The 14,798-nt window shown below is 43.8% G+C and overlaps 1 protein-coding gene across 1 annotated transcript in view; it reads left to right on the plus strand.

The window, feature by feature from the left end:
* The window catches only part of LOC137643806 (uncharacterized), a 94,830-nt gene extending 87,925 nt beyond the window's left edge, over nt 1-6,905 (plus strand). The window contains exon 8 of the mRNA XM_068376493.1: nt 6,511-6,905. Coding sequence (XP_068232594.1) covers nt 6,511-6,675 — 165 coding nt within the window. The 3' untranslated portion in view covers nt 6,676-6,905. The remainder of the gene's footprint in view (nt 1-6,510) is intronic.
* The last annotated feature ends 7,893 nt before the right edge of the window (nt 6,906-14,798 follow it).

Genomic DNA, 14,798 nt, shown 5'->3' on the forward strand with positions numbered 1-14,798 from the left:
GTCCAAGCTGGTCCAAGCTATTCGGGACCTTTCACATAAACTTTCTAGAAGCATGGCAGTACTTCTTACCCTGAGGAAAGTTTCCCCGCGTCACTCGATCCACATAAGGTTGGTACTGGACAGCGAGGTGGTTGTGAAATGTCTGAATCGGCGGGGATCGAGGTCCCCGCCTCTCAACCAGGTGATGTTGGCCATATTCCGACTGGCGGAGAAGAAGAAGTGGCACCTGTCGGCAGTTCACCTTCAAGGAGTCCGCAGTGTGACAGCGGACGCTCTATCCAGGGTTACACCGGTAGATTCGGAATGGTCCCTAGACGCAGGATCATTCTCCTTCATCTCGAGTCAAGTCCCAGAACTGCAGATAGACCTCTTCGCGACGAAGGACAACAAGAAGTTGCCGCGATATGTGTCCCCGTACGAGGACCCCTTGGCGGAAGCAGTGGACGCGATGTCCCTCGATTGGAACAGATGGTCCAGGATCTACCTGTACCCCCCTCACAACCTTCTGTTGAGGGTCCTCAACAAGCTGAGGTCCTTCAAGGGAGTAGCAGCGATAGTGGCCCACAAGTGGCCGAACAGCGTGTGGTTCCCTCTGGCTCTGGAACTACGACTGAAGTTTCTGCCACTCCCAGACCCAGTTCTGTCCCAGCGAGTCCAGAAGTCGACTGTCTATGCTTCATTACAGAAAACCCGGACCCTGCAGCTCATGATTTTCTCTCCCTAGCGGTGAAGAAGCGGTTCGGGATCTCGAAAGACAGCATTGACTTCCTGGAGGAATATAAGTGCAAGTCTACTAGAAGGCAGTACGAGTCTGCTTGGAAAAAATGGGTGGCCTTTGTCAAAGAGAAGAATCCGCATGAGATCTCGACGGATTTCTGCCTGTCCTTCTTCATCCACCTCCACGGACAGGGGCTGGCAGCTAACACGATTTCTACGAGTAAGTCTGCTTTGACAAGGCCCATTCTGTACGCCTTCCAGGTAGACCTCGCTAACGAAATCTTTAATAAGATCCCGAAGGCCTGCGCCAGACTTAGACCTTCAGCTCCTCCAAAGCCTATTTCATGGTCTTTAGATAAAGTCCTTCATTTCGCCTCATTACTGAATAATGAGGAGTGTGCACTGAAGGATTTGACTCAAAAGGTTATCTTCCTTTTTGCACTCGCGTCCGGGGCCAGAGTTAGTGAGATTGTAGCCCTCTCGAGAGATGAGGGCCGCGTTCAGTTCCTGGATGGGGGGAGAACTGAACCTGTTTCCGGACCCTACGTTTCTCGCTAAGAACGAGTTGCCCACCAACAGGTGGGGTCCCTGGAGAATCTGCCCTCTGAAAGAAGATGCATCTCTATGTCCCGTAGAATGCCTAAAGGTCTATCTTCGTAGAACTTCAGACTTCAAAGGGGGTCAACTGTTCAGAGGAGAAACATCGGGCTCGAATTTATCTTTGAATCAACTCTGGGCGAAAATTACATACTTTATTCGCAGAGCGGATCCCGACAGTTCACCCGCAGGTCATGATCCGAGGAAAGTTGCTTCATCCTTAAACTTCTTTAACTTTATGGATTTTGAACACCTTCGTTCATATACTGGCTGGAAGTCTTCCAGGGTGTTCTTTCGCCACTATGCTAAGCAAGTGGAGCAGCTAAAGAGGTCTGTGGTAGCAGTTGGTTGCGTCGTTAACCCTGCTGTTTAACTCGGCGAGGAACAGTGGATTTAATTGGGACTATTAATTCCAGGGTGAGTGTATAGTTATATGCGGTGCTATATCTGGGAGTGAGGGCACCGGGTGCCCACAGTGACTGTTCCGTCTTTAAGGTGAATTTAGCATAAGTACAGACATGTGTGCCGAGCGTTTTTGACGCTAATGTCAGTGGCTAGTAACATGGACTTTTAATTTTGATACCTTGGTACGTGAAAAGTGTCTCTAATGTTTTCTTTCAGATAAACATATATCTGTTTACTACCGTACTTGTGCAAATTATTGGTTATCCACCGATTATATGTATATATTTGTGGTAACCATGTCTATTTATTGTTTGTCAATAAACTTGTTCTCGGGAACCTTGCGTCTTCTTCACCTATGTCAATTTCTTATCAGTTATTGAGCATTCAGCCTATGTACGTTAATCGGGGATATCTATAATAGCCTGTTCCTTGATGCAAGCCTTGTTACATTGGTTTATACTTTCCTTAGTGTAAAGGGCTCCATCCTTCTCAGAGGATGGTAGCGGCAGCAAGTTTATTCTTACACAGTTATAAACCTTTTGTCCAACTCAGTTTCGACCATGGGGTTGTCGATATTTCCTTTTGATGCTGTAGTTCCTTACAGACTATGCTTTACTTCATATAGGGTGAGACCACTATATGGGCTTGCCAGTGATTCATACATAGGTATATGTACTCTTCGTTCCTTCCCAGAGTCTAGTAGGACTCTTCCCTGTAGGGGGCAGGAAGCGCTATCATGGTTTATGGTTAGTGAAAAGATGTATAACGGTAACATCTTAGGTCTCTCAGTCGAGTTGACTAGGGAAATATTTCTGAGGAGTGCGGCACGTTTTGAGAATCCACAGATACAGTAATGCTCTGGTACACTTCCATCAGGACGACATGGCTTGAGCCCAAAAAACGGATTTTGAGCGAAGCGAAAAATCTATTTTTGGGTAAGATGGCCATGTCGTCCTGATGGACCCGCCCTGCCCCTTTCCTTTTAAAAAAAAAAAAAAAAAAAGGGAAAGGGCTGTAGGACCCCTCCCTACATACAGTATCTGTAGCACCTCGTGTATCGCTACAAGGAATACAGATGGCGCCGCGAGCGGCGCAGGGCACGCTTACGAAACGGGGAGGAGAGATGCCTTACGAACGGCTCCCCCCTTTCTTATCGTTTTCGTTTTCTTGCCATTTGACCCCTACGAAGTGTTAACTCTGTTCGGGGTACAGATTGCCATGTGGCGTGTCAAGAATACGTCCGCTGATATTTTGCGATATCCCTGATTCTTTTATTAGGGATATTCGCTCTAGGAGTTAGAATTCTGGGTACCTTAAGGTAAATTCTCTGGGAATATCGCCGTAGTTGTAATATACCCTAGGAAGCTACCTTAGAGGAACTTCCATCAGGACGACATGGCCATCTTACCCAAAAATAGATTTTTCGCTTCGCTCAAAATCCGTTATTTGAGTCATTTTCATTCTCACTGTTCTCTTTAATACCATTATTTATTACCATTCCACCATTTCTAATCTCGTTAATTTTCACAGCAATGTTTTCCTTCTCTCGCCTTCTCTTTTTTTTTCCTGTGTCTTGGAATCATATTGTGGTCATCCGTACTCTCATCCGAAATTCCGCGAGGCGGGTTCCATTGTTTTGACATATCTTCTGAGGGCTCTCCCATGGTGGTAGAGAACACGCACGTTGCGTTAGGTCAGCTGTAAATTTGGAGAGAGAGAAGGGGTGAAAGGTAGACCAGGAAGGTGGGGATTTGGCGGGGAGAAAAGGATATGGGGAGAAATAGCGAAGGACGAGATGTAGGAGGAATAATATATATTAATCCTTCTAGGATGATATTAATACATCGAGGTAAAGTTTAATCGTCGTATCAGAGGTCACTGGTTTGGGATGGGAGGTTGAGATTAGGCACACCTTGGGATTAAAGGTCACTTCTCACTGTCCTCATCCATACGTTGTTATGGCTGCTTTCGACACGATCCCCCTGTGTAGCGACTACACTAGAGAAAACGAATATGATTGCTTTCACTGAATGACTTCATTTTATCACTACGAGTATCACAGCTCAATATATCCTCCACAACAAGTAAATGTTATATAGTTCACTGTACGAACGAATCAGTACAGGATCACAGCACAGGTACCACTATAATAAATCCATGTGGGCACCAAGAAAGAATGCGGGCTGTGACATGTCCTCTCGCACCCGAGACCAAAAGGCAACTCAAGGGTGGAGAGAAAAAGGTAACTAATGATCCTGGTAATCTGTTACTCTGTCCCATAAAAGCAGTTAGCAAATTCCTGAAGAGGACAGCGCCTTTCAGACCTAATATTTTTAATCTGTTCTTAAGTACTGGTCGCTCCAAAAAGTAGGTTTCTAGAAACAGGATTTCCTTTTGGTTGTGGGAGACTGTTATGAGAACCTATAAATCCTCAGGGATAGTGCTGCCAGTGCCCAGCCCCCTCGAGCACATGATGTTCGTGGTCCTGCAGCAACTTTGGCATTCTGCAAGAAGCATGTTTGAGGAGACACTCGGTTGTGTCAATAAGCGACAACACTACCGTAGTGGCCGACGCCCTCTCTGCAAAGTGATGAAGCGGATGCATACCTGGGCGACATTCCAACACCGTGGAGTTGTCAGCCAGGTGCAGACACACTCGTTAGCCTAGAGCAGATTGTAGGGTGAGAGTGATCCTACATCCTTGTGTAGTGGAGAGGTTCTTGCCTTGTGGGTTTCCAGGGATTGACCTGTTCCTCTTTGCCACATGGTTAAACAGGAAGCTCTTTGTGTTTTGCTCCCAGACCCATGGTCTATGTTCAAATATGCCTCCCAACACCCATGAGATTGCTTGGAGGCATATGCTTATTTTGCATTCAGCGTGATGTGGCCCCCTTTTAATTAACCGTGTGTTGGTTACACCAGGACTCAGGATGACCATGGTGGCTCCCAGATGGTCCCCATGCATAGTGGTATCTCAATCTGCTGGCTCTTCTAGTCGAGGTCCTGAGTGAACTACCCCAATGGTTCACGCTCTTCTGTCAACCTCACCTTCAGAGATACCAGCAGTCCGTGAAGTCTTTGATCATCATCATCATCTCCGCATACGCTTATTGACGTAAAGGACCTCGGTTAGATTTCGACAGTCGTCTTTATCTTGAGCTTTAAATTCAATACTTCTCTAATCATTTATCTACGTCACACTTCATAGTCCTCAGCCATGCAGTCCTAGGTCTTCCAACTTTTCTAGTCCCTTGTGGAGCCCAGTTAAACGTTTGGGGAACTAATCTCTCTTGGGGAGTGTAAAGAGCATCCCCAAACTATCTCAATCTACCTCTCACCATAATCTCATCCACATATGGCACTTGAGCAATCTCTCTTATAGTTTCATTTCTAATCCTGTCCTGCCATTTAACTCCCAATATCCTTCTGAAGGCTTTATTCTCAAATCTACTAAATCGGTTGGAGATTGTTTCATTGTCATACCATGACTCATGTCCACACAGTAACACTGATCTCACTAAACTGATATATAGTCTGATTTTTATATGTAATTTCAGGCAATTCGATTTCCAAATTTTTCTTAACCAAGCCATTGTCTGATTTGCTTTTTTAAGTCATTCACTAAACTCTAATTCTAAAGATACTGTACTGGAGATCATAGATCCTAAATACATAAAGGATTCTACCTCATTAATCCTTTCTCTAACTAATGATATTTCATCTTCCATACAACATAGCATACAGTTATTGGTCAGAGGAGAGTAAGTTGAGGCTGATACTGTCAGTTACTGTCAGTACATTTACAAACCCTTGTGGGATAGTTTCATTTCTAATCCTGTCCTGCCATTTAACTCCCAATATCCTTCTGAAGGCTTTATTCTCAAATCTACTAAATCGGTTGGAGATTGTTTCATTGTCATACCATGACTCATGTCCACACAGTAACACTGATCTCACTAAACTGATATATAGTCTGATTTTTATATGTAATTTCAGGCAATTCGATTTCCAAATTTTTCTTAACCAAGCCATTGTCTGATTTGCTTTTTTAAGTCATTCACTAAACTCTAATTCTAAAGATACTGTACTGGAGATCATAGATCCTAAATACATAAAGGATTCTACCTCATTAATCCTTTCTCTAACTAATGATATTTCATCTTCCATACAACATAGCATACAGTTATTGGTCAGAGGAGAGTAAGTTGAGGCTGATACTGTCAGTTACTGTCAGTACATTTACAAACCCTTGTGGGATAATGGCTTTATGTATATACTGTCAAATGCCCTGTTCTGTATTTAGGGATATTATGACAGAATGCTTTCCTGTCTTCTTCTTCTTCTTTGTCTACATCTTTTCCCACTTCTATGTGGGGTCGATGTTTCTGGCCAGCTTTCTCCATCTACCTCTGTCCCACACCTCATCACCGGTTAATCCCTTTGATCAAAGGTCATCCTTGATACAGTCCACCCACCTTTGCTTTGGTCTCCTTCTCCTTCTTGCTCCCTGTGCCTTCATTTCCTTCACTCTCCTCCCAATATACTGTTCATCTCTTCTCATGACGTGACCATACCACCTCAATCTACTTTCTTGGATCTTATCTGATAGTTTTCTAACTCCTGTGGTACCCCTAATTACCTCATTCTGTATCTTATCTCTTCTTGTCACCCCACACATCCCTCTCAACATTCTCATCTCCGCCACATCCATCATCCTCTGACAGAATGGTTTCCTGTATTGGTTTTTATAGTGGTTGGACTTGTTTTGAAATGGGTCTCTTATTTCATCAGGGATCCTCCAGTTTGTCTCAGAAGTACGAAATGGAAGACACATTTGAAGATGCCTCGTGTAGAATTTCCTTCATGGTTCGTAAATCTTCTTCCATGTCACAAGACATCGTTTTGCAGCAAGCGGTTTTAGAGCAAGAGGGTGAACATGAAGAATCGTCTACTTGAATTCAGGTGGTATAGAATTGTGACTTTTGTAGCCAGTTACATACTACTATTTTACTATTGAATTTAGTCATTAATCAAGGAGTCACTTAAGTGATCATATTTGTCCAGTACCTTATCTTAGGTGACTGAAAGAGCCTCGTAAATCAGTAAGAATGTCATTCTTGGAAGACAGATATCATGAAAGTTAAAAACCAGATTCCACCTATATTTTGTAAAAATTATTTCTGTAAAGAGCAATAAATATTTTTGTTTAAAATTGTATTGTTTACTTCAATATACAGTATTTACATCATACAGTTATCCCCATACAATACAGTTTAGTATTTGTGCGACTAGCAGGCTTGAAGAACCTACCTGGCACTTGGTGAGAAAGGTGAGAATTATGTAGGCTAGAAACTAAATATAATACCAAACCCTGACATTATTAGCAGACATATACACTTGTGATACCATTTATCCTAAAGATGAAACAAAGTAAATTTGCATCCGAAGAGCAAAGTATATAACAGAGCAGAATAGAGTACAATTAGTCCTTTTGATTGGCTTGTTTTAGTTAAAAGAAACCAGCAAATGAGAGAAAACCATAAATGATTTTCTCAGACCCCACCTTTCCTTGTGTGACTAGAAAAAAAAAACCTTTACATTAAAATCTAGAGAGAAAGTACAAACGTAATGGCATTCATAGTTATTTAACACAAACTGCAATGAAAGCACCAATAGTTAGTATAAAACAAAAAATAGATTATAAAAAGCCATAGTTAAAAAAGAGCTTGAATATTATAAAGTCGGTCTTCCTTATTCACAGGGGTTAGGTAACAGAGACTAGCACAAAAAGCGAGAAGCCGCAAATGCTTGCTGCCCCAGAGTGGGTTAACTCATATTTCATAACCATCCAACTCTGACCATTACCTACCTACAGTCGACCAACACACTATAGTCTATTTTTTATAGCGGTGCATATTTGCACCCACTCACAGGGGTGCCCTTTTAGCTCGGAAAGGTTCCTGATACCTGATTGGTCGGAAGTATTTTTGTCCGAACACCTTCATTGTTCTCGAATAATTACCAAGTAATGTGAATCGAAACTTATTTATTAACCTATATTTCTCCATCAGATATATGTTTTGTCAATAAACAATGTGAAAAAATGAATATATTATAAAAAAATCGTCTTGGTAAGTCTAAATTTAATAACACAATCCGCCGAAGTCAACGACAGCAGCTTGTTTTCGGATGCACGCTTTATAATTTTGTAATTTTTCACATATTTTAACGCAAATTGGGATAGATTACACTCAGCATAGGTTAAACATGTTATTATAAACTTTCTTTGAATACCAGAATTTACCAAAATCATGGAATTAATAAAACCCGATATTTGTGAAAACTTATGGGGAGGTGAAAGAACAGCCTGTAGCGGCCTGGCAAGAAAACGATCCCTTCTGACTTGTAGACGCAGTTTTTTTTTTTTTCGTAATATAGTTCGGCCTATTCCTTTCATTTTAAATAGTCTTGCATTGTCTCTCTTCGTATTATTTTGTTTTACATAATACTTCACTGGTTACAAGCAAGATCCACACACACTCATACTGTGTGTGTATATATATATATATATATATATATATATATATATATATATATATATATATATATATATATATATATATATATATATTATACATATGTGTATATATATATATATATATATATATATTATATATACATATATATAATATATATATATATATATATATATATATATATATATATATATATATATATATATATATATATTACAGTATATATATTATATATATATATTATACATATATATATATATGATATATATACAGTATATTACAGTATATATTTTATATATATATAATATATATATATATATATATATATATATATATATATATATATATATATATATATATATATATATATATATATATATATATATATATATATATATATATATATATCTTTATGCTTCAATTACCCCTTTCTGAGTGGGGATACCTTAGGCGTGGCGAAAGGGTTTGTGTACCGCCATGATCAGCAAAGCTGTACTAGTCAGGGTTACCCATATAATAGGTTGGCTTGCTGTGAGCAGTCAGACCAAAGTCTCCCACCATCACCAATCTGCAGTGGTTAGCGTGGTGATGAAAATGGCCAAACCCCAGTCATGACTTAGACATGTCTGAGGCCTTTGTCCTGCAGTAGACTAGAAACGGCACAATGGATATTTAGCTACAAACAAAAGGAAAGCAAATCTATGTTGTGATGGCCGATGTGGTAACGTCTCTGACTGGTGAACGCCAGACTGGGTTCGAGTACCGCTCAAACTCATTAGTTCCTCTGGTCGCTGCAATCACACCGTCCTTGTGAGTTAAGGATGGGGAGTTTGGGGTAGCCTATAGGTCTACCTGCTGAGTCATCACTAGCCATTGCTTGGCCCTCCTTGGTCCTAGCTTAGGTGCTGATCATATGTATATATGGTCAGTCTATAGGGCATTGTCCTGCATGATAGGGCACTGTCACTGTCCTTTACCTATGCCATTCATGAGGAGCCTTTAAACCTTTACTTGTTACTTGTTTTGGGTTTAAATCCAACCCTCCACTGAAGTCGAGTGAACTACTTCTCGGGCGGGTCCATATTAATCATCTAACGAAACATTTTCATTTTAACTTATACAATTCTTTGATTGTAGCATCTTCCAAATCATATGATCTTGGGAAAAGTAATGTCTTTAGTTTCTTTTTAAATTCCATTGCTCCCTTTAGGTCCTTCATTTCAGTTGGCAGTTTATTATAATGTCTAGGCGCACAGTAGCTAAAAGCCCTTTCACCAAATTTACTATTTGTTCTTGGTTCAGATAGCCTATGTTTGTCACTCATGTGTCTTGTGTTAACATTTGTTTCTAGTTCTAGTTTGTTCAGGCATTCTTTTAGATATTTTGGTTCAGTATCTTAAACGTTAGTAAGTGTAGCTTGTATATAATTCTCGCCGTTACCGGCAGCCAGTGTAATTTAATTAGTGGAGGGGTAATTCTATCCCTATTGTGTAGTCCTTTTATTAATCTAGCTGCTCTGTTTTGTACTCTGAATTTTCTTCAGCTGATGATTAAAATCGCTATATGAAAAGAAATCTTTAAAGAAAAATTTGTGTTCGTGGAATTCATTTGAGTTGGCAGAAGTGTTTCCAAATATATATCTTCCTGAAATCTAAATTCCAAATATGACATTGTCCCGAGATGAAACCGTAAGGTTAATTAAAAAGTTGCGCGCGCTGATCTCCATCTGTGACGTCAGAGGAGAGAGGTCGGTAAATGTTGGGCACGTCCGAGGCGAAGTGTCAGACTGTCAGTGGCTGGCGATCTGTTGTTGGGGTAAGAGGTCTTGTCTGGCCTTTCTGTTAACACCATGACTACTGCGCACGGGACAACAGGAATGAACTTCAAATTTACTCGGGTAAGAAGTTTAGTTTTTTAGTTTGCGTCACTATTCCCGTATATATATATATATATATATATATATATATATATATATATATATATATATATATATATATATATATATATATATATATATATATATATATATATATATATATATATATATATATATATATATATATATATATGTGTGTGTGTGTGTGTGTTGGTGTAATATATATTTGTGAAATATTGGGAAATATTTTTATAAGTTTATGTATACTCTCTCTCTCTCTCTCTCTCTCTCTCTCTCTCTCTCTCTCTCTCTCTCTCTCTCTCTCTCTCTCTCTCTCTCTGTTTGATCTTAATATTTTCCCATATGCCATAAATGGCGTATTACGCCTTATGTAAATGTCAATTACTTCAACTGCTAATAATTGTATTTTATTTCTCATTCCAGTTCATAACTGATACAAGAAAGCAACGCGTTGTCAACGGCCAAGGGATGGATGAATATTTTTTCTGAATCAGTCGTAAACAAAAGAATTTTAGTAGAAAAATAGAATATGAGTTCTGATAAAAAGTGCTTTACGAGCGAGAAAATGCCCAAGACATTGTAATAACTAGATCCCAATGTATTGTGAGATCTACTAACGCATTTCTCCAATTTGTGTGGGATTAAACCCAGTTGCCTTCCATTTGAAGGACTTTGCCTTATGGGTAGACCGTAGTAGTCCCGATTAGTTGCCCTGCCTGACATCGCTTAGAGCCCGGTAGCGTATGTTCGTGTGTTGTGCCTTCTGGGTAGACCATAGTCCCGATTAGCTGCCCTGCCTGACATCGCTAACGTTGCATATGTTCGTGTGTTGTGCCTTATGGGTAGACCATAGTCCCCATTAGCTGCCCTGCCTGACATCGCTTAGACCCCGGTAGCGTATGTTCGTGTGATGTGCCTTATGGGTAGACCGTAGTCCCGATTAGCTGCCCTGCCTGACATCGCTTAGATCCCGGTAGCGTATGTTCGTGTGTTCTGCCTTATCGGTAGACCATAGTCCCGATTAGCTGCCCTGCCTGACATCGCTAACGTAGCGTATGTTCGTGTGTTGTGCCTTATGGGTAGACCATAGTCCCGATTACCTGCCCTGCCTGACATCGCTAACGTAGCGTATGTTCGTGTGTTGTGCCTTATGGGTAGACCATAGTCCCGATTACCTGCCCTGCCTGACATCGCTAACGTAGCGTATGTTCGTGTGTTGTGCCTTATGGGTAGACCATAGTCCCGATTACCTGCCCTGCCTGACATCGCTAACGTAGCGTATGTTCGTGTGTTGTGCCTTATGGGTAGACCATAGTCCCGATTACCTGCCCTGCCTGACATCGCTAACGTAGCGTATGTTCGTGTGTTGTGCCTTATGGGTAGACCATAGTCCCGATTAGCTGCCCTGCCTGACATCGCTTAGACCCCGATAGCGTATGTTCGTGTGATGTGCCTTATGGGTAGACGTAGTCCCGATTAGCTGCCCTGCCTGACATCGCTTAGATCCCGGTAGCGTATGTTCGTGTGTTGTGCCTTATGGGTAGACCATAGTCCCGATTAGCTGCCCTGCCTGACATCGCTTAGACCCCGATAGCGTATGTTCGTGTGATGTGCCTTATGGGTAGACGTAGTCCCGATTAGCTGCCCTGCCTGACATCGCTTAGATCCCGGTAGCGTATGTTCGTGTGTTGTGCCTTATGGGTAGACCATAGTCCCGATTAGCTGCCCTGCCTGACATCGCTTAGATCCCGGTAGCGTATGTTCGTGTGATGTGCCTTATGGGTAGACGTAGTCCCGATTAGCTGCCCTGCATGACATCGCTAACGTAGCGTATGTTCGTGTGTTGTGCCTTATGGGTAGACCGTAGTCCCGATTAGCTGCCCTGCCTGACATCGCTTAGACCCCGATAGCGTATGTTCGTGTGATGTGCCTTATGGGTAGACGTAGTCCCGATTAGCTGCCCTGCCTGACATCGCTTAGATCCCGGTAGCGTATGTTCGTGTGATGTGCCTTATGGGTAGACGTAGTCCCGATTAGCTGCCCTGCCTGACATCGCTTAGATCCCGGTAGCGTATGTTCGTGTGTTGTGCCTTCTGGGTAGACCATAGTCCCGATTAGCTGCCCTGCCTGACATCGCTTAGACCCCGGTAGCGTATGTTCGTGTGATGTGCCTTATGGGTAGACCGTAGTCCCGATTAGCTGCCCTGCCTGACATCGCTTAGATCCCGGTAGCGTATGTTCGTGTGATGTGCCTTATGGGTAGACGTAGTCCCGATTAGCTGCCCTGCCTGACATCGCTTAGATCCCGGTAGCGTATGTTCGTGTGATGTGCCTTATGGGTAGACGTAGTCCCGATTAGCTGCCCTGCCTGACATCGCTTAGATCCCGGTAGCGTATGTTCGTGTGATGTGCCTTATGGGTAGACGTAGTCCCGATTAGCTGCCCTGCATGACATCGCTACATAGCGTATGTTCGTGTGTTGTGCCTTATGGGTAGACCGTAGTCCCGATTAGCTGCCCTGCCTGACATCGCTTAGACCCCGGTAGTAGCGTATGTTCGTGTGATGTGCCTTCTGGGTAGACCGTAGTCCCGATTAGCTGCCCCGCCTGACATCGCTTAGAGCCCGGTAGTAGCGTATGTTCGTGTGATGTGCCTTCTGGGTAGACCGTAGTCCCGATTAGCTGCCCCGCCTGACATCGCTTAGATCCCGGTAGCGTATGTTCGTGTGTTGTGCCTTATGGGTAGACCGTACCCCGATTAGCTGCCCTGCCTGACATCGCTTAGAGCCCGGTAGTAGCGTATGTTCGTGTGATGTGCCTTATGGGTAGACCGTAGTCCCGATTCGCTGCCCTGCCTGACATCGCTTAGACCCCGGTAGTAGCGTATGTTCGTGTGATGTGCCTTCTGGGTAGACCGTAGTCCCGATTAGCTGCCCCGCCTGACATCGCTTAGAGCCCGGTAGTAGCGTATGTTCGTGTGATGTGCCTTCTGGGTAGACCGTAGTCCCGATTAGCTGCCCCGCCTGACATCGCTTAGATCCCGGTAGCGTATGTTCGTGTGTTGTGCCTTATGGGTAGACCGTACCCCGATTAGCTGCCCTGCCTGACATCGCTTAGAGCCCGGTAGTAGCGTATGTTCGTGTGATGTGCCTTATGGGTAGACCGTAGTCCCGATTCGCTGCCCTGCCTGACATCGCTTAGATCCCGGTAGTAGCGTATGTTCGTGTGTTGTGCCTTATGGGTAGACCATAGTCCCCATTAGCTGCCCCGCCTGACATCGCTTAGAGCCCGGTAGTAGCGTATGTTCGTGTGATGTGCCTTATGGGTAGACCGTAGTCCCGATTAGCTGCCCCGCCTGACATCGCTTAGATCCCGGTAGCGTATGTTCGTGTGTTGTGCCTTATGGGTAGACCGTACCCCGATTAGCTGCCCTGCCTGACATCGCTTAGAGCCCGGTAGTAGCGTATGTTCGTGTGATGTGCCTTATGGGTAGACCGTAGTCCCGATTAGCTGCCCTGCCTGACATCGCTTAGAGCCCGGTAGTAGCGTATGTTCGTGTGTTGTGCCTTATGGGTAGACCATAGTCCCCATTAGCTGCCCTGCCTGACATCGCTTAGAGCCCGGTAGTAGCGTATGTTCGTGTGATATGCCTTATGTGTAGACCATAGTCCCCATTAGCTGCCCTGCCTGACATCGCTTAGAGCCCGGTAGTAGCGTATGTTCGTGTGATGTGCCTTATGGGTAGACGTAGTCCCGATTCGCTGCCCTGCCTGACATCGCTTAGAGCCCGGTAGTAGCGTATGTTCGTCTGATGTGCCTTATGGGTAGACGTAGTCCCGATTCGCTGCCCTGCCTGACATCGCTTAGAGCCCGGTAGTAGCGTATGTTCGTGTGATGTGCCTTATGTGTAGACCATAGTCCCCATTAGCTGCCCTGCCTGACATCGCTTAGAGCCCGGTAGTAGCGTATGTTCGTGTGATGTGCCTTATGTGTAGACCATAGTCCCGATTAGCTGCCCTGCCTGACATCGCTTAGAGCCCGGTAGTAGCGTATGTTCGTGTGTTGTGCCTTATGGGTAGACCGTAGTCCCGATTCGCTGCCCTGCCTGACATCGCTTAGAGCCCGGTAGTAGCGTATGTTCGTGTGATGTGCCTTATGGGTAGACCGTAGTCCCGATTCGCTGCCCTGCCTGACATCGCTTAGAGCCCGGTAGTAGCGTATGTTCGTGTGATGTGCCTTATGGGTAGACCGTAGTCCCGATTAGCTGCCCTGCCTGACATCGCTTAGAGCCCGGTAGTAGCGTATGTTCGTGTGTTGTGCCTTATGGGTTGACCGTAGTCCCGATTCGCTGCCCTGCCTGACATCGCTTAGAGCCCGGTAGTAGCGTATGTTCGTGTGTGTGCCTTATGGGTAGACCGTAGTCCCGATTCGCTGCCCTGCCTGACATCGCTTAGATCCCGGTAGCGTATGTTCGTGTGTTGTGCCTTATGGGTAGACCGTAGTCCCGATTCGCTGCCCTGCCTGACATCGCTTAGAGCCCGGTAGTAGCGTATGTTCGTGTGTTGTGCCTTATGGGTAGACCGTAGTCCCGATTCGCTGCCCTGCCTGACATCGCTTAGAGCCCGGTAGTAGCGTATGTTCGTGTGA

This window comes from Palaemon carinicauda, chromosome 7, assembly GCF_036898095.1.
Source record: "Palaemon carinicauda isolate YSFRI2023 chromosome 7, ASM3689809v2, whole genome shotgun sequence".
NCBI classification, from domain to species: domain Eukaryota; kingdom Metazoa; phylum Arthropoda; class Malacostraca; order Decapoda; family Palaemonidae; genus Palaemon; species Palaemon carinicauda.